The sequence below is a fragment of the Corapipo altera genome, unplaced genomic scaffold (assembly GCF_003945725.1).
Source record: "Corapipo altera isolate COAL_440 unplaced genomic scaffold, ASM394572v1 22, whole genome shotgun sequence".
Lineage (NCBI taxonomy): Eukaryota > Metazoa > Chordata > Aves > Passeriformes > Pipridae > Corapipo > Corapipo altera.
In genome coordinates this window covers 2,105,596-2,129,575 of record NW_020884886.1, presented here as the reverse complement: position 1 = coordinate 2,129,575, position 23,980 = coordinate 2,105,596, and the positions used below count along the sequence as shown (strand labels likewise).

Genomic DNA, 23,980 nt, shown 5'->3' with positions numbered 1-23,980 from the left:
GAAGGACCCTGGCCCTCTGAGTGAGGGACAGCAGGGAAAGTTAAAACCACATCTCCCAAGATAAAGCAGGACCTTTCTCAGGTCCTACACAAAGCCACACATGATTTTCAAAAGCTCATTTTAAATCAGGTTTGAATGACCAAAACATAATTATTTACATAAAAATAAATAAATAAAAAAAAACACTTAAAATTTTGCTACAGTTTTAAAAATACAGAAAACAATGCTTTCTTTTTCTCCTCCAAAGGAGAAAACACTGCAGCTGCCACAAGAGCTGCACAGATAATTTCTGGTTAGCTGTTGGACAGGCGATTTGTAGTGCACAAGCAGAGAGCTGAAGTAGCACTGAGGACTTGGAAGTTGAGTGTTCAGTAGCCTGCCATGTACTTGAAAAGGTTTTTATTAATAGAGAGCTTTGCAGCATGAAGAAGTTAAATAAAGTGTTGTCAGACTGTCTCCAAATGCTTTGCAGAAAACATATTGTCCAGCCACAGCCACTTGCCCTCAGCATACACAACTTTGTGAACAAGCAACTGCACAAAGTATTTTTTTTTTTTTTTAACATAGCAGGAATGCATCTGGGATATGGAAAAATCTGTTCTGTCTGCCTGTGTGTGGATGTTTTATATAAAATTAAAAAAACCCCAGTAAACAATTCTTATGGAAGAACATCTGATAAATGTCAATAAATTCAGAATTACTAAACTCAAGTTTAGAACAACGCAGGAAATAAGGGTGCAGTCACTATGATCTAATTACAGCGGAATTCCCTTGGAAGAGAATATGACTTATGAATTTCTTTTCATTCCAATCAGTGTTTTTGAAGCTCTAGTTGGACTAGTGGGACATTTGGATGGTGCTTAACTTTAAAACTTAGAACAAGATACTGATGTTAGAAGCAGCCTAACAAATACATGGTTGTGATTAGTTTCTATTAAAATAACAACAGAGAGTGCATTTTCTAAGCTAAGATAGAAACTCACAGTCAGAACCAAACACACACAAACCGCAAATCCCCAAAAGGTATATTCAAACATTGCTAAATAGGAAATTACAGATTAATTTTCCATTTAGTACATTAGCCCACAGCAGAACTTATACCTCTGAAGCTGCATTTTATTCTCCCTTTACTGCAGAAAAACTATCTGCCATCAGGAAATTCCTATGTGTTTTATTCAATTGTATTTGGAAAAATACAATTTATTCTTAGAAAAATAAGTACCATATAAGGTTAGATCAGAGCACACCATGGAGAATGCCTGATGAGTTTTATGCATTCAGACTTTTACATGTATTTAAAAGGCTGGATTTCAAGGTCTTAAAACAAGCTACTGCCACTGCAGTGATAGTTTCCCACACTGCTTCACTGACCTCCACATTTGAGACTAGCAAAGTCCAACATAAATACTAGTAATCTGGTTAGGATCTACAACTGCAGGCTTTGCCATGGGATTTTCCACATCTGCAGACACTAAACAGAAAGGAGTGGAAGATGACAAAATCCCACTTCTCAGAAATATGCATTCCCAGGACAAACCATAACAGATGATACACTGCTAAACCAGGATTAACAAATTTGAATGGCCTTCATGAAACGGAACGATTTTTCTCCATCCAGAGAAATTCAAATAGGTATCTCCTCAGAGATCCTCCTTTTAAAAAAGCTGACACCATGGTAAAAATAATGTGGGTGCCAGCTCCTTTCACCTGAGGGAACTTGAACCTTCCACTCACTTCCAGTGTGCCCTAACCACCAGATCTTTCTGGAAAATGAACTGGAGGTGAAGACAGAAGGGAATTTGTCACCTGTCCTTTCAATGCCAGATTATTGCACCATGAGCAGTGAAAACCATCCCAGCAGCAGCAGCAGCAGCACCGGTGTAACCCTGAGCTCCTGGATGCCCAAGGAACTGCTTCAAGGTCTGAACATTAAATCTGTATTTCTGTAGTCCCAAATTAGTTGGGATTCAAGGGGTCTGGATTTGCCTGAAAGTTGCTGTCTGTGTCTCAGTCTTTAACAGCAACTGAGCAGGCAACATGAGCACTTTGTGGGTGGAAAAGCTCCTGGTCAGAAATCCCCCCTTACCTTTAGCCACTGTTCTGCCTGCTCTTTGCTCTGCACTGCCAGGACCAGGGCATCCGCTCCTTGGTGTGAGATTTTCAGTTCATGCTTCTTCTTTTTACTGTCTTTGGGAATATAGGTGATACTGCAGTCATTCAGGAGCAGCTCCATCTGGGGCTGCTGGTCCTTGGAACTTTTGTAACACTAAATAAATATAAGGAAAGTTCAAAAGTTAGATATTCCCTTTCTGAACCTTGCGGGAAAGCTTTTATTATGTAGAAATGCTATTTTTTAATTTCTAATATTTTTTACACACCCCATTACCACATACCAGAGAGTTCACCCAAAGCCAACTTTGCATTTCTTCTTCTCATCCACTCTGTAAAGCAAAATTACTTCCAGACTGACAATAATTGCAGGACAGGTACAACATATGGAGAGAATTAAGCATCTCTCCCTTACCCTATGACTCAACCTTGACCCTGATCAGGTAGGAAGAGGGTGTTTTAGGATATCTGTTCATATGTAGCATCAGAATAAACCTGTACAGTTAACGACTTTAAAGACCAGATGTTTACCCTGCCCTCCAGCAACAGACCAACATATGAAGGCAAATCTACATCAGTGCCTACACACTGCAGTTGGAAAGCCACTGGCATATGCCTTACTCAGCTGTTCATTTTCTTGAGATAAGAAAAAAAAAATAGTAATGGTGCGGAAAGCAGGCAAAGTCAGGCTTTTTCAGCCAATACAGTTTAATAGTCCCTGCACAAAACTGCATAAGTTTCCATGTTAGTTTACTTTGTAAGCTCCTGGCTAAAAGTATATAACTTATGGGATGTTTTTTCCCTCATTAGTAAATGCTGTCCATGAACAGCCATTTCATACTGGTTCACTGATGACCTGCTCTATGTTTGAACTGGTGAAGGTGAAGGGTTCCTCTTTACATCACTTGTCCTGCAGACCCAATCTCTATTCACACCTTTCAACACACATCAGTACAGCTGAGGTTCCCGAAGCTGTTGTAGTGCCAGACTGCAGAACAATGTTTAACTCTGGATATGAATCCAGTTATATATTTATGTAAATTGGGGTTTCATTCATACAAATAAACACTAAGGCTAAAAAAAAATCTGCTAGTAAAGAGGTATCTGATCATCAAGACTAATTAGTACACACAGAATAGCTGAGTATAAATGTGAACAGAGAAAAGCACACAAATTTTTGCACATCTGCGGCAGTATTCACGTCATGTTGCAACTGTCTGGAACACAGTAGCTGTTAAAAGAATGTTATAAACACTATAACTTGGGCTGACCAAATACAGACACACTAACTAGCCTCTGCAGATCACTGACAATTCTCCTTCCCTCTCCAAAGCTCATTACATCAAAGTTTCTCCACTTTGGTCACAGATTTTAAGTTTGTAACATTTAAAAAATATTAAGTCTTCAAGCTATGAAATCCTGAAGATATACATTAGTCACTTTAAGAATCAATAAACAGCATATAATTCCTTCTATATTAATCTACATATTTTATTTATAATTATACATTGCTAAAACTGAAGTATGTATATATTAAAGGACTTTAAGTGAAAAACAATTCCCTACTAAAAGTTATTTCTAATGTCTAATGCTAATTAAAATATTTTTGTTTCATGATGACAGCTGCATTTATGACACAACCAATTACTAATCCCTAAGAACATGTATTTGTTTTACTTGCATATCTCATAAGTTAAATGTCCAAGTCCTCCTTCAAACAATAAACCAAATTGTGTAACTTGGTTGTTAGACTCCTATTGTGACTTTTATTTTCTTAATCCCCATTACAGAATTACTGAAAGACGATCCCCATAAGGTAAAAATAAGCTTTTCAGACCACACATGTGGCTAAAGGAAATGAAAATACAAAAAATAACATATTTTTATATAGAACAAAAAAATGTAACTGTAGAAGAAATATTGTGTGACTTCAGGGAAAAATCTGTTTCTTTGACTCTTTCTTTTCTTCAAGCTATTATCAGATGGTCCTGAAATCTGATATGATACTGATATATGGTGATAAAATGGGGACTAGGGATAATGGTACTATAAGAATATAATAAGAGCTGAATCAGAATGAACATTTTTTTCAATAGAGTAGGATATAAAAATTAAATCCTCATAACTACAGATAACTAGCAAATCTGTTCCAACTATATTTTCAGGTATCTCTTACCTCTATTTCATATCCTGTTATTTTCTATACTGCCATAAGTACAAATGTACTTGGAAAGTGAACACACCTAAGCTGCATTGTACCAGCATAAAATAAAGAGGTTCTACAGAAGATGTTCTATCACCTGTTAATCAGCTTTTAATGTTTGGGATATTGCAGTAATTGTTAGTTATGCAATTAGTTACAACAGTTGGAAGCACCAGATCAGAAGGCAGGGAGTGCCTAGGACCCCAACTTACTGATTAATATAAGCATTAGTTCACCCATAATGACAGACAGTAAGTGTTTCCCTCGGTTTGGTTCTCTTTTCAGAAAACAAGAAGACATCTATGAGCAGATAATTTATGGCATCTTTTACTGGTGCCTCCAATCAGAAAGAAATGTAACAGATTTGCTTAAGGAATAAATACATCCACTTGTTTCTTTCCTTTCTATAATGCAGCTGTGCATCATGTGAATACTGCATCTGTAATTACTGCAGAACAGATGGCAAAGGTTTAGTTTAAAGTGTATACATTACCACAGCATATGCTGCCAAGTGAATTCTCAGTCTAACAAGGGACTTTTCTCTCCAGCAGTCTGATCCAACAGTTCACACACAAAGCTCCCTATGAGATTTTTTTGTCCACAGGGAATGGAAGATTGGATTTACAGTTTCAGCAAATTTTTTTTCCAAATAAATATTTTAGAAGATAATATGCCAGACTTCCTTTCCAATATCAAGGAACTGCCTGGGTTTAAGTGAAATAAAAATCGAAGTTCTAAGTGGCTAAATGATACACTTATAATTTCAGTGTTTCTCTGCTTCTTGGATAAATCATGACCGAATTCTTTGGTAAGGTTACTGTAGACTTGGCCACTGTTTGCAGAACCTATTCCAAAAATCAGATTCCTGTAAAAATAAATACATCAACTAAAAGGTACAAAGAAAATATAGCTAGCTAAAAATAAAAATTACCAGTAGTTTGTTTTCTTTGATAACACACAGCAGTTTGGTCCATTGCCCAAAACGTTTCTTTCTAAGAAGGAAGGCACAGATTTTGGCATCCTTCACCAGATCCATAGAGGCTTCCTCAGAAGGCCACTGATGTCTCATTTTCTTCCCCTTTCCATCCTCCTCCTCTTCATCATAGGATTCGTAAGAGCTGCTCATAGCATCTGAGTCATAATCTTAAAGAAAAGTGTGAAAGTGTTAGCTTAAAACAATTAGCCATGAAGCAACTGAAATAACTGAAAACCTCAAGAAGGTTCATTTTAAGTTAAGGCTTTTGAAAGTCAGCCATGAACAAATTACTGTTTCACTGCTTAGTAGTATCAATATATTAAGTTAATTGAATAAGAGATGCTGATCCATTATGAAACTTTATAGAAGACCCATACAAACACCTTGTGATTTTTAATTGAAAGAATAAGCTGGGAATACATAGCTAGAATTTCAGATAGTGTTTTATTATCTTCAAAATATTATTTGACAGATACCTTCATTTTTTGTAATTCTTTCACAGAGAAACATTTTCATCTTGCCTTAGGACAGTACATCAGGAAACAAACACTCCATATGGTAAAGGTCATAAGAGTACCTTATGGGGCAATATCTACCTATCATAACATTTCATACAATTCTCAAATACAGCACCTGCACTGATACAATTAACATTCAATAGGTAATGCCTTCTTGAACTACAGATGCTGCTGGAGTTAAAGGCATTGTGCAAAAAATGTTTTGTTCTGTGCTTAACCTAAGCAGCTAAATCCTGCTCCAAGTTTGGTGATGGAATAGCTTCCATTTTAATCAAACAATCTCCCTTCAGGCCTTTCATTTTCAACAATGTAGACAGATCTAGCAGTATGCTCAGCTACCAAGTCATTTTGCCATCATCACAGAACTCCCTCTTCCACCATCCATACTTATTTGTTTATGTGGGTATATGTATTTAATATACCTTAGATACAGCAGACAGATACCTTCAGATACAGTAAGCCTGTTATCCACTACCACATGTTCCCATGGAGGAAAACTGACTGGAACATTTTTAAGACTGAAATTTTTAAGACTGAAATTTTATTTAAACATTTCAAGTAGACTTTGATATATTTTTTAGCTAGAAGGTGGAAGAAATTCTCCCCTTTGCTTTAGCTAGGTAATTAGGACCCAACTGGAATGTAGGAAGGAAAGGCTGGGAAGAGGACAAGAGAAAGGATTGCTGGAAAGCTCATTCTGCATCAGTTCCTCCCTACATGCACAGTCAGAATGGGACGTACTCAGACCTCTCATCTCTAAATCAAGACTAGATATGCTAATACAATTTGTGTTTTCACAAAAGTGTATGAAACAGTACATGTTCATTCAAAAATGAAATGAAAATAAAACTTGAAGCTCTGGAAGCTTTTTTTTTTTAATTTAATTGCCGTCTTCTGGTCAATTCTGCTACAGAGTGTTTGGTTTGGGTCAGCTCCATATGGGCAAGTGGTAAAAGCCTCAGATGATTATCAATGGGAAAACATTACAATTTTTCACTTGCTTTACAAAAATCAAAAGGAGGATAGAAAAATTTAGGGAAGATGTTTAAACTGACAAATTTGGAAATGTTATTCCAGAGTATTTATTTTTGCAGATTTGTTTAAAAGAATGTATAAGATCTGGTAGGACTTGCTGCTTCGTCCATCTCTTTCTCTTTCTTCCCCACGAAGCAGGAAAAAAGCCCAAACAAGAACCCACCAAAACAAAAGCAAACCAAAACATTTTCCCTGCTCCAACTTCTTTCAGAGTAGTTTTCCACAAACTTTCACACTGAAACTTCAGGAAACACTTGAGAGATCACTGACTGCTTGCAAACACACAGTAGCATGTCAGCCTGTTGGAAGCAGAGACAGAATGATTCATGTGAAGTTACCAAATACAAAGATGTAAGGTCTAGTTATTAAATCAGCATCTTCAAGAAGGTCTTCTTCCAGAGGCATGGGCTGTGGGACAAGCTGCCATGATCTACAGTTGCCATCTCTCTGGGAACTTTTTCAATGCCCTTTTGAAAAAAAGTAATACTTAGGTGCCTATTATTCTGACAGATTTTTTTTTTTAGGTAAGAAGCAGAAGTAAGAAGTTACTACTCATATGCTGAGATATGGAAATACCACTCTGGTGGTATATTTTCTGTATTTATAAAGAGATTTTTTCTCCAAAATTAAGAAACTACCTTTTCAATATAAGAGTGTCTAGGGGTAAATTTTCATCAGATGAATTTGAAACATGACTGTACAAGGGGGACAATCTTCAAGTATAGTCTTCCCAAGAGAGTGGAGCTGGGTCATTTCTCTACATTCTGAATACACATTGAAAAAGAGAAGTTTGCATGACAGTATCAAAGACTTTTCTATCAGAGCACTGCATTTTTAAGTGCATCAATCAAAACTATGAAAAATGGAATCTTTTAACACACTGTCTTTCCTCCCTCTTTAGAACATCATTTAACTTATTCATATTGCAGAAAAGAATGTTTCACCTCAGATAAAATTACAGGTCTTCCCTTTGCCATATATCAAAAAGTTGGTTTTCTTTTGGCCATAAACCCCATGCAACAATCTTGCCTTCTTTCCAGCAAATTTACTGGGTTAAATCATTGCTTTTTCCTCACCACATTGAACTCTATGATTTATTTTCCTACAGTAAGTTTTACTAGTTTCAAAAAAAGTATATGTAGGAAGTGCTGATTGGGACTTGACAGTAGAAACTGAAATTCCGTGTGTTAAATACCCTACAGGTATTTCCTATGTGGCTCAAAAGCATTCCAAGTGCAGATTTCCTGTTAGCCATAAGCTGTATGCTCAGCAAAGGGACTCTGCTGGCACAGCAGTTGCAGGTTCATCCAAATCTCTGTTTATAGGAGGATGAAAGTCAACAGGGGCTTCGGAGACTCCCATCTTCACACAGTCTAACAGGATCTCTGGGGACCTGTTGCCATACCCTGCCCATTAACCACTCCTCATGTTCCTCTTCTCGTTGATTTGTGGGACTCTTGGCCAGACGAAGAGCTTGTTGTGTGACTCACACCAGGAAGGATGCCCACCTTGGAGTACTCATATCATCCTTGCTGAAACTTGGCTGCTCTTTACCACATTCTGTTTCTACTGCTTGTTTTTCCGAAGTGCTCCATCATACCCAAAACAACTCTTCCAGGCTCTGAGACACAAACTAGTATGTGTAGGAAAAGTGAAAAAAGTCTCTCCAAAATAAAGTGCATTTATTAAATCTACTAAAGTCTCAGAGTCAGAATGCACTGACATACAACAGGTTCCAATCTACTGTTATTTGCATCTTTAGCACCTTCTCATTACTCTTAACTTCTTTTGACATTGGCTTTTCATCTTTATGTTCAAAATTTTCTGCTGTTAAGGGGTGAAAATCACTATAGATTTTCACATTATTTGTAATAGCATATTTCTAAGACTTGTCTGTAATCATTTAGGTATTGTATAGATCAGTAGATTTTAATATAGAGAAAGAGTTATCAAACAAGTCATATACATGCAAGTGTTTGTTCACAAACTGATTACAGGGGCTTGGGGAAGTTACGGATATTTCATTTTCATGACATATTCTGCAATTTTCTTCAGTTCTTGTTTGCCTTTACAGGTAAGACACAAGGTACATTTGTCTCCTTGCTATTAATGACATTACAACAATATTCTATAAGAATATTTACTTAAGATAATGATGTCTGTCCCAGCAGCTGTTTAACAGTTTATTCTTGCACTTTTTATACATCTAGCACTTTTTTTTTGTCTTCTTCATCTCAAATAGTCTGAACAGCTATTGTTACATCTTTTAAGACAGTGCTTTGGTGACTTATTTTAATTACCATACAACTCGATTTAGTGGAAGTTTCGCATGAGTGGAGATGTGTTGCTAATGGCACATTGAATCTAAAAGTAAATTCATTACCAATGAAGAGGGGAAATGTATGGCCAGTCTTCACGAACGAAGATTTGGGAAAGGTCTTTACCTTTCGAGCCTGCGTAGTGGATTTTTTAGGTGAGACACAGTGTGCGCTGAGCTGAGCCCACCCTTTAATCCTTGAGCTCACCCTTTAATGGGCTGATGAGCTCCATCTGCCCGGGGGAGTTTCCCTGACCAGGAATCGAACCTGGGCTGCAGTGGTGAGAGTGCTGCATCCTAACCACTAGACCACCAGGGGTCCCCTGAAGAGGGGAAATACTTTTAACACAAATTAACAGAGATGACAAAGAAGTTCAGAACATAAGAAAATAACAGCGAAATCTCAGCAAGTGAGATGCTGACTCACACTAACACATCTTTAAGTGTCTTGATATACAGACTTGAATTATGGAATTATTGATGAACTATTAAGGCTGCTATCCTGAGTATTTTTATGCATTTGGACGGCTAAGTATAATAAGAAATCAGTTCCATATTTTGCCTTGTTTTTCCCTAGGCAATCCTTTAGCAGTGCCATTAACATCTGCACTATTCATATTTTTCTGCCTGAGCATACATCTTGTTTAATGACAAAACACAAATCAGAAGCTGACTGGATTACCCCACAGCATTTCAAGAGAGAAAATGAAGAGATGAGCGATTCTGGTGCTCTTCAAAGTCTGTATGTTCTTTCATTTGCTTTCCAGGACATGAAACTCTTTCTTACCTTGAATTTCTTAGGTTAATTGAGAGCTGCTAGATAACTTCAGTTTATGTAGTGTACAGATGAATAACATTTTAGTCTTAAGGTGACTCCTATGCATGTTTTGTTCTGGTTCATTCATTTGTTCTGGTTCAAATAATTAAAAAGGCTATAAAATGGGGGAAGATAATCCTTTAATCTTTGGGCCACAGAAAATAATGATTAGTAATAAATCAGCCCTACACAAGTAATAAATTACTCCAGCCAATAGAAAAGCAGCAAAAAGAATAATCTTTGCAATTTTTTTGGTACATAACACTGTGCAATGCTCATTTCAGCGTTTCATCAGTGTGGTCTCAGCACAGCTCTACTTCAGTGCATAGGTCTTTGGACATGAAAAAGAGCATTTGGGTGTGGCAAAAGGATGTTCTGGTGGTCAGCTGGAGGCAGCCCTCTGCCTAGTGCATTAAATGAGTATTCACGAACATACTCTCATGTGCATCACACTTGGCTTGTGGGAGCAAGACAGAATGACCAACTTATCCCTTTCCACAACGTGTCATCAGAAATACTGCAAATCACATCTTTTCAGTAATTCCTTTTTTCTTTTTATTTGTCTATTTTAGCAAGCAATTCAGTGCAAAAGAGGCACAGCAGTAGATGTGCAGATCAGTATCAGTTTCTGAGATCTCTGCATTCACAGTATGATCAGTTTAGAGGGGTTTACTCTGGACAATACTTAACTCTGGCCTCCTGGTCCAATGCCCCCACCATGTTCGTGGTTCAAAGCAGTTCAAAAGACTAGTGGCTAATTTGGACCCTCTGTCTCCAAAGGTTGCTGAAACCTGTTTACTGTGCAGCTAACTTGAGCTCCACATTTAGTTTCCTCTAAGCAGGTTCATGCACATTGAAACACTTCTGCAAACCAAACCAATGCATGGCCAGTGAGGATAACCAGCACTGGCCCCAAATCAAAGCAATGCTCATGACACATCACCAAAGCACTAACAGAAATGTAGCTGTCAAACACTAAAAAAAGTCAAAGGACACTGGATTGCTCAGAAACTGATCTAAAAATATCTTACTCACTGGAAGTGATGTACTCAGGAGCCTTCCCCGGACTGAGTGGCACTGCCTCTTCGTAATAGCCTTCAGGAAGGGAAGATGTTGGCAGTGGTGGAGGCCCGTTATCTGGTGGCTAAATGAACAAAAAAAAAAGTCATTACAGACCAATAAGGTGTTAAATTAAACATGGTCAGAACATCTGCTCATGATCTGTGCCAACGCAACCAGCCTTATAAACCCTGCTCTTGTGACTATTTCATATGTTAACTATCTCTAACAGCAAGGCTCTGGAGGGCTGAATCAGGTATCCTTTGAATACTGTATGTTCTGTGGGGTAGCATCTTTTAGAAGAGAAACAAGCTGAATCTCAAGTTCTTCATATGTTGTTATAATTAAACAATAATAAGTTGAGGTTGAGATTTGAAGCAATAGAGTGACTTAATTACAATTCATAATCTACTGATACATTTTTAAATGTACCATAATTGTCAAGACTTTTACCTCTACTTGTGATAAGGAAGCAGAACTTTCCTGCATGTCCTCCAACTGAGGAGAGGTTTATATCTCCTTTGGAGATACAAACACTGTAGGATCCTACTTGTCATTGTTAAGGATAGCAAAATCAAGATAACAGCTACATTAAAAGATTTCTGTCTACAAGAGCACTAAGTGGTGAAAAATGCTGAAAAGATACAGTTCTCTATTTAAGAACTGGAAATCTAAAGGGTCTATGTAAGAAAGAGACTTCTGTGCATAGATCATTTTACAGTGTTAAGGCTTATTTATTAGTATTTTACACTTAAAATAATTCATATTACAGCAGCAAACAGCAGTTTGGTTGGACAATTTAGAAAAGTTGAATAGCCTGAGATGGCAGAGACCAAGGACAGAAAATTTAAACCATATTTTCATGATAGGTTTTTTTCCAATAACAAATCAATTCTTAATATACACAGTAACTTTTATAATGTTATTTGTACATAGTGAAAACTGAGCTACAAACAAAGAAAAGTTTGAAACATCAAGAAGCTATTGTATGATAAATATGTCAAATACCAGGTCAAATTCTAAAATGCTTCTTTTCTAAATATAAACCTGTTTTAAATTTAAAACTGATCTACTGCTGGTTTGTTGATATAGTACAAAGTAAATTTAGTACTCGGTGACTTCTTCCATATGACTTTACTGTTCTATTTTCTTAACAAGTACCAAAACAACCGTATTTTAGAGAACTCATTCATATTTGCCACAGGTTTTTAGTTTCATATTTACATATTAGATCAAATACTGAAGCCTTTTTCCAGCACCAGTGGTTTATTGCACAATTACAAAAATTTAACTTGCAAGCAGAGTCTCATTTCTGCTGTAACACTTTTTCAATCCACCTTTCTCCTTTTTCATGGGATGACAGAGATGCAATGATGTTTGTCTGCATTGGACTGATCCAGTCTAAATTAAGGGAACGAACAGAGATCCTGAAGTAAGAAACCAGTCAGGGTGGGCTTTGCTTATGGTCAGATACAGACACTTCTGGACTGCAACTCAGATGAACTGACCAGTCTAGCAGAGCCTTTTTCCACCTCATACAGACGAGGCCACAGTGACTCCTCGTTTGCTACAGACCTCAAGTTACCTGGGAGTAACCCGAGCTTTAATAACATGTGGCATTAGCTGCACTGAAATTACTTCTCTGGGCACTTTCAGGGCTGGATTCATCTTTGCATATTTCAAAGCTAGACATCTCCAAATCTTATTACTGATTACACACCTACGCTAGACACCTCATTCTTTAACAACATCAGCAAGATGAGTTCCACCCTCAGTGTGCTCTGCAGTTAAATTCATATCAAGTAGGTTATTCCACCTTGCAGGTGCCTGTGTATTCCCAGTGTGCATGAAGTCAAGGAACTAGTGACTAAACCTGCCCTTCAGCTCATCCAGTGTGGGCTTCCCTTTGTACATCAAGTAAAACCAGAAACTTTTTCAGGAACAATCAATTGATTCATAACTGAACACAGAAATTCTTGGTCAGATTGAAATTTACACTAATGTTACTTCCCTATCAAATGATATAGCCCACTTATGTCACAGTCAATTACAGATTGCAGATGGCAATTACTGTTATCTACAATGTGAACCAAATGAGTTTTCTTCACAGATCAGCTTTGCTAGAGAAATTATCTGTCAAAGAAGAAAAATAATGAAAAAATGTGACTTTTAGTGTAGTGCCCCTTTAATTTTGCTGAAAAAAAATCAAATTGCCAATCTCCAAATCATCACAAAATAAATGAGTCTTTCAAGGTTAGCTGCTGCTGAGAAACAGGCATAAGGGACATTAAAAATTATTACATGTTCATCGATGTTGGAAAATTTACAGCAATTATGAATTACTCTACACACATCACCTCTGTGTGGCCTGAACTGCTAGACACAAGTGGGAGAACTGCCTCCAAAAAGTTCAGCTTTTCTCCCTTTGCACAGGTGGGAAGAACATTTTTCCAGTGAGTTGGGGTCACAATTTGTTCCTAGGGCAGTGTAGATTCATACACCCCTTTTATTAGACAGAAAAATTATTATCTTGGTCTAGCCTTAAACCATTTTTACCATCGGGTGTATATACAATATATGAAATTCCTATCATTATTAAATCTCATTCACCCAGGAAATACCTGTCCCAAGTCATTCCAATTTTGACTTGACATAGCATTGAGGTTTCAAAGCTGTATTTTATCCAGGAACAAATAAGAGGTTCCAATAAAGATCGGGGGAAAAAAATCCTTGTTTTTAGACAAAATGTTATTCAGAAAGAAAGAAAAAAGGAAATGAAACACAAATGGTGCTTGTCTGATTTCGACCCTGCTGGAGCACCAGTTACTTCATACAGCTGGGGCGGGCTGGGCTGTGCAGCCAACGTCAACACAGATGGAATCCATTCCTGAATTAACCAGGCCCTCCTCTCTGAAATGCATTCTGCAGTGCTTGCCATAACAAAGTTGAAAACAATTATAAAAAAGATTCATTTTTTGGGTGGGAAAAAAAGGGGAGAAACAGAAACATTCAACATTAAATACTTTCTGATAAAAGCAAGGCTGCTTTAATACTGAAAAAAAAATAAATTGATTAAATACAAAATAAAAATATGTCATTCATAACTGTACCATAAACAACTACATCTTTTGGGAGTTATGGAATATATAAGAGTTTGAGCACCAAGATATGTAAAAAGTATACGTGTGCATTCTGGCATTAGTTACTGATATTTATAGTGCTTTAATTTTTTTGCTATTGCTAGTTGCACTGTTTAATTCTTTCAACTTGGCAATTTTTAGTGGAAAATTCTGATGACGTTACGAACTGAAATAGGTCTTTATTCAGTAACTTTTCAATAGTTTACCTGAAAAAATAAAAAGGCCATAAACCCCACAAAACTATTTGCATATTCTATAAAAGGATTAAATCTCAGAAAACACTAGAACATGTGTACCTTGAGTGGTATCAGGAGGAAAGACCTGGCAACCTGCAAGGAAGGCATTAGCATAAATTTCTTTTTTTTTTTTCTTTTTTACGACAGGCAACAGGGAAGAAAACTGGAGAATGTTGCCTCTCAATGCAAATAACCTTGGTCAATCACAGGAGTAAGAACTGAGTTAGAAAATAAATTGCAATTACTTTTATCTCCTTGGAGGAAAAGGGACAAAGACAAGCAATACGTTGTTTCCCAGAATAATAACAGTAATACTGAAAAAATACTGATGAAGATGTCTGTCAGGTTCTGGGTTTGAGACCAAATGAGAGATGCTTTAACCGAAACTAAGTGGATGAGGTGATCATTACACTACAGAGTTGAGATGTCTGATGACATTAAAGACTGGATGGTGCACAGGATGCCCAATTTCGGTTTACAGGATGGACTGTTGAGAGAAGGAAACAAAACATCTCCAAATAACAAGCAATATTTAACCGGATGGTAAAACTCACTATCCTACTGGACTCTGAAAAGGACTTATATGGACATATTAATTTAATGGTATATTATGATCTCCCCCTCCACTTGCCCACCTGTATTCCACAGAGCACAAATAAACTCTTTCGTTCTTTATCCTAAGAGATATTTCCTTCTCTATCCTACTCTATTTCCTTCTTCTGTCCAAGGGTACCAAGCAAGATAGACAGTAACTTTTTTTTTAGGGATAATCTAGCTGATATCTGCTGACAATATAGAAAGCAGTCTGAAAGACAGAGAAAAATAAATGCCAGTATACAGAGGCCTGAGGATATAAAATCACTTTGTACCCCAATGAAGACTTACACTCTGTAGTAAACAGAAACATCTCCCTTTATGCATTTCCAGAGCAAAGCAGTGAGTTTAGCAGAGCCTGTTAGTACACCTGTGATGGCAAAGACTGCCAGCAACCCAAGTGCCACGCTCGCATGTGTGTTATTAGGTCTACCACCAGTTTGGATCCAGTCGAACTGTGGAGCCTGCTGCTATGTAACCCCTCAGTGCTGAAGGCAGCAACATGAGACTGGAAAAGTGGTCACACACTGGCGATGTATAATAAAGCTGCTCAGGAGCCAGCAGGCAAATCTGGGCTGTCAAGAAGAAACTTTGACACATGCACATGCCATTCGCTCTGGAGGAAGCTCAGACCTGACATCTCTACAACCTCACTGCAACTTCAGCCTGGAGAGGGAAGAGCACTCACACCTTTACGGTCCCTAACTCCACATGTGGAGAAAATGGATGTTCATAAAACACGATGAATCAACAAACTGAGCAGCAATACAATTCACAAAACTGCTGAGCGTACATTTCAACCAGGCTTTGTTGTAACAGTGTAAAGGTTGGAAACTGGGCATTCGTACCTGCCACACACTTGCTACGAAAGCCTTTAGCTAAACTCAAAATTGCTAAGGCACTTGCGAGAAATCACTGTTTATTGCCAGAAGATCAGGACCTGGATGGATCTTGGATTTATTCAGGACAAAAGAGCTGACTGTATAGTATATTAAGACCATATTGAGCCATGCAATATTAGCCCGAGTGTACACAAGCAGAAGCTGGAAAGAATTCTGCATTTGACCTCTGATTCATATACTAAGGTTATTAATTCCCGAGCTTGTCAGCTGGAGCCCACAAAACTGGGAGTCAAATAATGCGAAGGAAGTCTAACAACTTATCTTTTCAGCTTCTGAGCACAAAAGACAGCAAACCAGCCAGCCAGCTGCAAAACTCAGCTTTTTGGAACAAAGTAACCCTGCCAGTCCCACCACGAGGCGGGTAACAGGGCTGCATGATGGGCTGTTGGTACAGTCCCACCTGACCACCTCTGCTTGTATGTGCAATTACAGCACACACCTCCACAACACCAGAGCTACCAGGATAAAAACCAAAAGGAACTCCCTGAGAAAACAACAGCCAAGGTCAGATATGATGGGAGGCCCAGCAACCCCCAGTAATCCTGTGAAGAGCTGAACTGGTCACTCACCAGCTCCTACTGCAGTGCTGAACAGATGGGGGCAAGGTGGAATCACCACTCAAAGTGATTACCAGATTACCAATTTGAGGACGAGTATAAGCACAAGTGGAACTTTTCCTTTGGGTGTGATCCTGAACAGTGAATTGAGCAAGTTTAAGGCTAAGAACAAAAGGTACACACTTGGTATGCTGTTCTCCAGGGAGTGGAGGTACATCTGACACAGTCTAAGAGCACGTCTGCTGACTTGGGGGTGAATGCCTAATTGAAGATATAATTGCAAAAATGCTTAGTATGTAGAGTATAGTGACTACAAACAGACCACAGCCTCAGAAAGCACAGCCTCATGAAGGAAAAGGGATCTGAACAGACTTGCTTGCATTAAAGAATGAATCAGGGCATCCTATGGCTCCACAGTTTGATCTGAATATTGTCTGGAGAGCATTTACACAGGAACTCAACAGGAACTGAGTTACAGTTTCACAAAATACAACACATCTGCTCAGACACCCAAATAACCCCTTTACTTAAGAAAACGGAGGGTAAAGACGGCAGTGAGGAGGACCAAATGGAAACAGTAAGAAAACAACATAATGTATCAACTGAGCAGTGAACCCAGTTGGTTATTGAATATCTCTACTGGCACTGTCACTCTGTGCCCAGATATAAATTGTCTCAGTTCTTGGTACTGTATGTAATTACATCTGAGATATTAAATAAAACCAAAAAGACTGGAACATGGAACGAACCACTAGAAAAGGACAGGTAGCTGGAAAGAGTTACATCCAAACTCTGTGGAAGACTGGAGTGGAAATAAACTCCAGACTCCACTGAAGCAACAGAAGATCTAACAAAACATAAGTGAAAGAGAATGAGCCAGAAACAAAAACAAGGTATTTCTGTATCATTCAGAATTTATAATAAAAGATTATTACACAGTTAGTTGGAAGGATCACTCAGACAAAACAATACAATTGACTCATGTCAAGCAAAGGGTCTGTGTGTACCAAGAAATGAAATGGGCTTTAATTAATGCTAGGAAACACTTTCATACATATTACATGAGAAAGATGAATCTGAATTTTAAGTAGCATGGGGCTCTCAGTCAGAGATGTTTATTGTAAGTGAGCTCAAAGAAGTGTCTGTATTCCCCAGCAAAAACAAAATCACCTTCTTCTTCCAGGAGTTAATAAGCTCATCCAAGTACATGACATGACAGTGAGGACAAGACAAGCAGTACAATGACAAAAGTGCAGACAACACTTTTTCCACTGGAACAATATTGTCTAAGGGCCTGAGCACTGCATCGAATAAAAACAAGAGGAGACTTGGTACTCACTGACCTAACTCCTTTCCCATGTGTTTGTGTACAGAACATTAATGAGCATGGTGAGGAAAGCAAATAGTCTGGCCCCCAACTGTCAACACAAGGAGGGTGTTTTACGGACAGGTATAGCATAGAAACAAGAAATGAAAAACCTGAAGCCAGAAGTGTGAGTATGTTAAGAAAAAACGGTGGGACAATATCCTATAAAATCTGTGGCATTGATAATTTGATCGTTTTCTTATATGAAGGTCAAAGATCATCAGTATCTAGTTAAAAAAAAAAGTGTATACAGCTTCACGGTGATTATAAAAAGAACTTGGTACAGAAGTTCAATCCTACTCTAACTTATCCAGTTTAAATGTAAATTCCAATTCAGAGAGAGAGATAGACCAGCTCATTCTGGCAGCTTAGACATGAAATATGGTGATATGTATTAATATAAAGGTATACCATAAATTAATTGAGAAGGAAATTGCTTTAACGAAGACTTTTCTGTGATACAATTTGCAAACGTAAAATAAATCATCAACAATAATGCCCCAACCTCACCCATGGAAAATGGGAATGACAATTACAGTGTCCTGCAAGATACGGTTAACGCAAAAAAGAAGCAATATACATTTCTTTATCCTTATTCCTTATGCAATCATATATGATGGCTGAAACTATTCCACAATTGCAGTGTGCCCAGGTGGCCAAGACGGCCGAGGACATTTAGACTGGATATTAGGAGAAATTTCTTCACCAGAAGGGTTGTCAAGCACTGAAACAGGTTGCCCAGGGAAGTGGTGAAGTCACCACCCCTGGAGGTATTTAAAGAGGTATAGATGTGGCACTTAGGGACATGGTTTAGTGGTAGCTTTAGGTAAGAAGCTGAACTCAACGACCTTAAGGATCAACCTAAATGATTCTGATTCTATGTCTAGAAAACTTCTGTTCTGGTCACTTGTGATTGAAGTACATGATCCACACAGCAGGTGTATTGATACTGTTCACTCGAATTACACTGTAGCTCAAAAAGAAACTGATAGAATCACAGAATCACAGAATCAAACAGGTTGGGAAAGACCTCTCAGATCATCGAGTCCAATCCATGACCCAACACCACTCTGTCAACTACACCATGGCAATAAGTGCCACATCTACTCTCTTCTGCCTCCCTGGGCAGCCCATTCCAAAGTCTGATCACTCTCTGTAAAGAATTTCTTTCTAATATCTAACCTAAACTTTCCCCAGCACAGCTTAAGACCGTGCCCTCTTGTCCTACTGCTGGTTGCCTGGGAGAAGAGACCAATCCCCACCCCGTTCCAACCTCCTTTCAGGTAACTGTAGAGAGCAATAAGGTCTATCTTATACACAATGGAGCAAAATAAAATCTTTGAGAGGAATATGATTGTGATTACAAATGATATCTGAAGCACAGATACCATGATGAGGAGAAAAAAAACTACTTAAACGCAAGGACAAAAACTAGCAGTGATGGAATGGTCCGGTGGAACAACTTTTCAAACTGAAATAGTGGGTTAAAGAAACCCAAATGCCAATAAAAAGATTGTAATAGGTTTCTGAAAGGGTTAATATTTTATCATTGTCTGCAATAAGAGTGACTGCACTGAATAATCAAAAAGGCCTCTTTACTTGTTCCTTCATTATGGAACAACTTGTTGAGACATGTTTAAACTGAAGTTATAGTCAGCTCTGAATTAAACAAATGAATATTTGTTGAATTTATTTTCGTGGCTTTTGAAACTTCTTTAAGGAAAGAACTTGAAGACTAATACTGTCTTAAGATCATCTTTAAAGAAGAACAGAGAATAACAACTGTTTTTCAGTATTAGAAGAAAAAGCTGGATGAAACAAAGATTCCTAAGTACCCACCTGGCACATGGACTCCTTGCTTTTGTTATGGCACTCTCCTCACTGCACACTTTAGAAGAAGCTCTAAGACTGGCACTTTTTTGGATGCTGTGCAAAGAATGATTAATGTAATTGGTGATCTTTCACCTCAAAAATTCTTTTGATTTCCACATGATTTTTTTTCTCTCCAAGGACACAGTCTCCTTTCAGCATTTTCTAATAAGTATCTAAGAGTATACCTGACAGTCAGCCAGAAAAAGGGAGGCTGTTAAATCTCTTCTCCACAATAGGAAACCCATTTATATGAAGCACTCCTACGGAGTAACTGTGTCCTGTGCAAGAATGGGTTGGAGGAAGATGACCCATCCTTTTGATTCATATCTGCAGGGTTCTGGCATTTTGCTGAACACGTGTTGCAGTTAAATAATTATTAAATTGTTAATATTCCAAGAAAAACAAAACATATACTCGATTTTACTGTAAAAATCATGCAAAATAGCTAAGTGTGCTGTTTGTGTTTGATTTTGTTGGACTGCACAGTGCAATGAAATCACCAACTGTCAGATGTAATATGACAACCAAATGCTTGGAGCTAGAAGTATTCTGTCACTGTCATGCTGTGGATAATTTATGCCAGTAATCCTCAGGCACATCTGAACAGCAGGACACACCGGATATTATCCTACTGCCTCAGTGGAAAACGTACTTCAAGGCCACTTGTGATAGTGCAATAATGGGATCCCAGGTGTTAAACCACCAGAAGCACTTTGATAGATGCACAGAGCCTTGGCTCAGTTATTCCTCCAAACCCATCATCTAGCACTGTTTCTTGCCTGTCAAGAGCAGGGAAATGCCATAAAAGTAGCTGCTGACGTGGAGAAGGATGAAGCAGGCTAAAGACACAGCCCTCGCATTAAGCAGATTCAAGAGGGGAGAAGTGATGGGACTATTTCAAACACAGTGACCTGCTTCTCTGCTGTTGACCCAAACAAAGCTTCCCAGCTGCTGGCACTGTATCTGTGCTAGCAAGCAGACAATAATGCACCCAGGCAAGTGGTGCCTCAGTTCTGCAGCAGGACTTGGTGTTGCCCTTAAGCTTCACATCATTTATTGACAGCCTTTACTTCGCAGGTCATCCAAAAAAGCTGCATGCACAGACTAAAGCAAGGGAGGATTTGTGCTTTCTCTACCTAACAGAAAGTTTGCTAGACCAGATGTAGCCAAACCAAAGAGAATTACTAAGAGGCTGAGTGCTTGGTGATTTCCTTCATTCAACTATAAGGTCCAACTTTGTCCCTCAATTTTAAGATCGGTTCCAAAGCCCGTTGAGTCCAGGAAAACTCTCTGGGCTTTAATGTGTTTTAGTAACTGGAGACTTCATTTAAACTATTAACAGCATGTCTCTAAATAAAATGAATTTTATACTCTTTGTTCTTGGACTGATGAATAACAAGACTGATACAAGATTTAGCCTGAGCAAATATGCAGGTCTATTTACAGATTTACAAAGGAAAACTAGCACTGCACCTGCCCACATGTAATTTTAACTCCTGGCACTACTTTAAGGAGTATTGAATTCCTTCCCACCCACACATCTTTACATAAGTAGAAGCTTAAACACCAATTCAGACTAAACATTTTTGAATGCAGAAACCCTTGAGTGACACAAAGAGAAACAGTGGCGTAAATGAAACTTTAATTTTCATGACACTCAATAACTGATGGGTTTAAAACACAGATTTTAAACAGTGTGTAGTTTATTTGAAGCTATTGATTCCCACTTTCAGTAAATTCCTATGCTCCAGAAGTACATCGTGTTTTCATTGGAGGCAAGACCATCACTAGACGTTATTTAGCAAGCAGAAAAAACTTTCTGTCCTGAATGGCTGGCAAGAGGAGGTGCCATACACCATGACTTTCAACTTGCCAGTTCAACTTGCCGTGAAGACAGGCAACCTGAAGTAGATTATTCTAGCCTCTGGTGGGCCCAGGGAGTTTCTACCACTTGGCTGTGAAAGCATGGTCTATGAAAAGTGGCTAGGAAAGGTGGCTCAGTATTTGTGTCACTGAGCAACGCAATTATGTACAGTTTTTATGGAGACTGGCATCAGCTAAAAATTTTTAGGACTCCACTGATTTGGAGTGGGTTGAAAATCACCATGCAGGAGCAGTAACGGAAAAGAAAATTAGATCTTGGCCACTGTCACTAATGTCTTGTGTATAAAATGAAAGATAATATGACAGTCTCTAGTCATATCTCATATTAATAATGAGGGTTTAAAAAAGAAGTAAAGTTCCAAAAAACAGCTAATGATCAATGTAATTGTATCAATGTGACCTCATGAGAAGAATTCAAAGAGTCATACTAGGGTTTGAGCTTGCCCCAGTGTTCAAAGGACAAAAAGCTGATGGTTTTGTCTCTCCCTTCTGACTCCACCTGGTCTTTTGCAGGACAGCAGCAGCCTGTCATCTTTTTCACAAATTACAATGAGCTACTATCTCAAAATAGCACCACTGGTAACCTGTATTTGGATATTGCAAGACAACAAGAGGCTTGGGACATCTCCTGGCTCCGGACAGGGAGATGAAACCCACCACTGCCTAACAGCACCAAGAGAATTGCAGAAAATTTGGCAAAAATCAGCTTCTGACACTATGGAAAAAGCAGCTGAGCTTGATGAATTCACTCAGGTGAAAGCATCTGCAGTGTTACAGGCAGATCAGAAGGTAAGGCCACGTTCAAACTCTACTCTGCCAGGCTCAAAATGGGAAGACCACACTGCAGACTGGCCAGCTCTAACTGTGTCAACTTCCACAGTAATTCCCACAGTATCTCAGAGAAATATTTTTGTTACTCAAAAATCCAAACTGAACTACTGCAAAAAACAGTGTTGACCTCCTGGATCTAATTCATACTTCACACCATTTCACTTTCTGCAGCTGTACCAACTTTAAGGGAATTTACACATTAGTGTATGAGAAAGGAAAAGTACTTCAGTCGTCTTTAGAAAAACAACTTGACTCTTCAGAGCCAAACTGAACCTACATAAATACGAAAGAATGAGGATTTCAACTGGCTTCAGTTTATGAAGGTAGTACCTGAAGTCTACACTTCAAAGGCACATGCATTTTGCATAATTTTCATGCCCAAACCCTTTCCCTTGTAATTTATGCAATATGTATCATGAATTAAAGAAAAATAATCAGTTTCTGGCACTGTTAACCATGAAATAGATTCTCCAAGTTTCACTGCATATTAATAAGACCACTTTTGCATCCATTAGATATATGCATAATTGTTTTATGCATCCCTTTTAGTTGAATTTTGCTGCAATATTTATACACCAACTCTGGATATTAAGGTTTCTAGCATAAAGATTCCCTTCCTATATTGATTTCAGCATATCTCATTACATTATGTAGAACAAAAATTTAGAGGAAAAAAACTTGTTCAGGTCACAAACCAAAAACCAGCAGTGCTTAGGGAGAAACTAAGGTCAAGGTATTCCACACAATACATGTTTGTTGTGTTTTTTCACTTTGTTCTGCAGTACACAGCATGTAACAAAAGGCTGGCCAGGAGTTCAACCTGACAAATTAGCTTTTATGTTCATAAGATGCTATTGGCTTTTACATCTCTTAGAACCAGGCATAAATGTGACAATAAAAAAAACACATTAAAATGAACCAGAACAGCAGCCGTCCAGTTGTTCTGGCCCTGAAAGCTGTGTCTGTGCTTCCTGCTTTAGTCAATGAACGTGAGTTTCCACAGGTCGTCCTTATGACCATGCACAAAACTTTCCACAGAAGAATAAAGAGATGGATACTTTATCAGTATTAGGGCAAAGACCATGTTCACTTCTTAACAGGCTAAACCATGATTTGCTTATGCTCCTCTAAAAAAAAATAATGCTGAAAATGTTTTCTTCATCGTATCTAATGTAAAGTCAGTAAGACAGAAGCATTAAAACTTGTTTACAGTTCATTCTATAACAAGACAGCTGCTCAGCTGGAAGACTGAATTATAGATCTCGATCAGTGTCTTTGCTATAAACATCTCTAAGAACATGTGCATCTACTTGTTCTGCAGGGAATTTCATATACAGAGAGTGGGCAGGAAGGGCACTAAAGACTTTACTTAAAAAAAAAAAAAGAAGCTTTTTTCCTTAGTTTTAAAACTCTGCACCTTCATTTTTCAGCTATCAAGGGGGAGTATTCCCATGAGGCTTGCTCCAGGAAATGTTATTAACAGAATTGTAAGAAACTGCCTGGGACCTGTGGGCTCGGCCAGGCCAACCTCCAACATAGAAAGGGTCAATCTTAGAAGTTAAGG

At 38.2% G+C, this 23,980-nt stretch overlaps 1 protein-coding gene across 5 annotated transcripts in view; it reads right to left on the bottom strand.

Annotated features, from left to right (window-relative positions):
- The window catches only part of AFAP1 (actin filament associated protein 1), a 111,240-nt gene that overhangs the window by 36,303 nt on the left and 50,957 nt on the right, over positions 1–23,980 (bottom strand). For all 5 annotated transcript variants that reach the window (XM_027642918.1, XM_027642921.1, XM_027642919.1 and 2 more), the window contains 3 exons: positions 11,011–11,119; positions 5,244–5,455; positions 2,087–2,266 (listed from right to left, as the gene is read on the bottom strand). In XM_027642918.1, the coding sequence (XP_027498719.1) occupies positions 2,087–2,266; positions 5,244–5,455; positions 11,011–11,119 (501 nt within the window). The remainder of the gene's footprint in view (positions 1–2,086; positions 2,267–5,243; positions 5,456–11,010; positions 11,120–23,980) is intronic.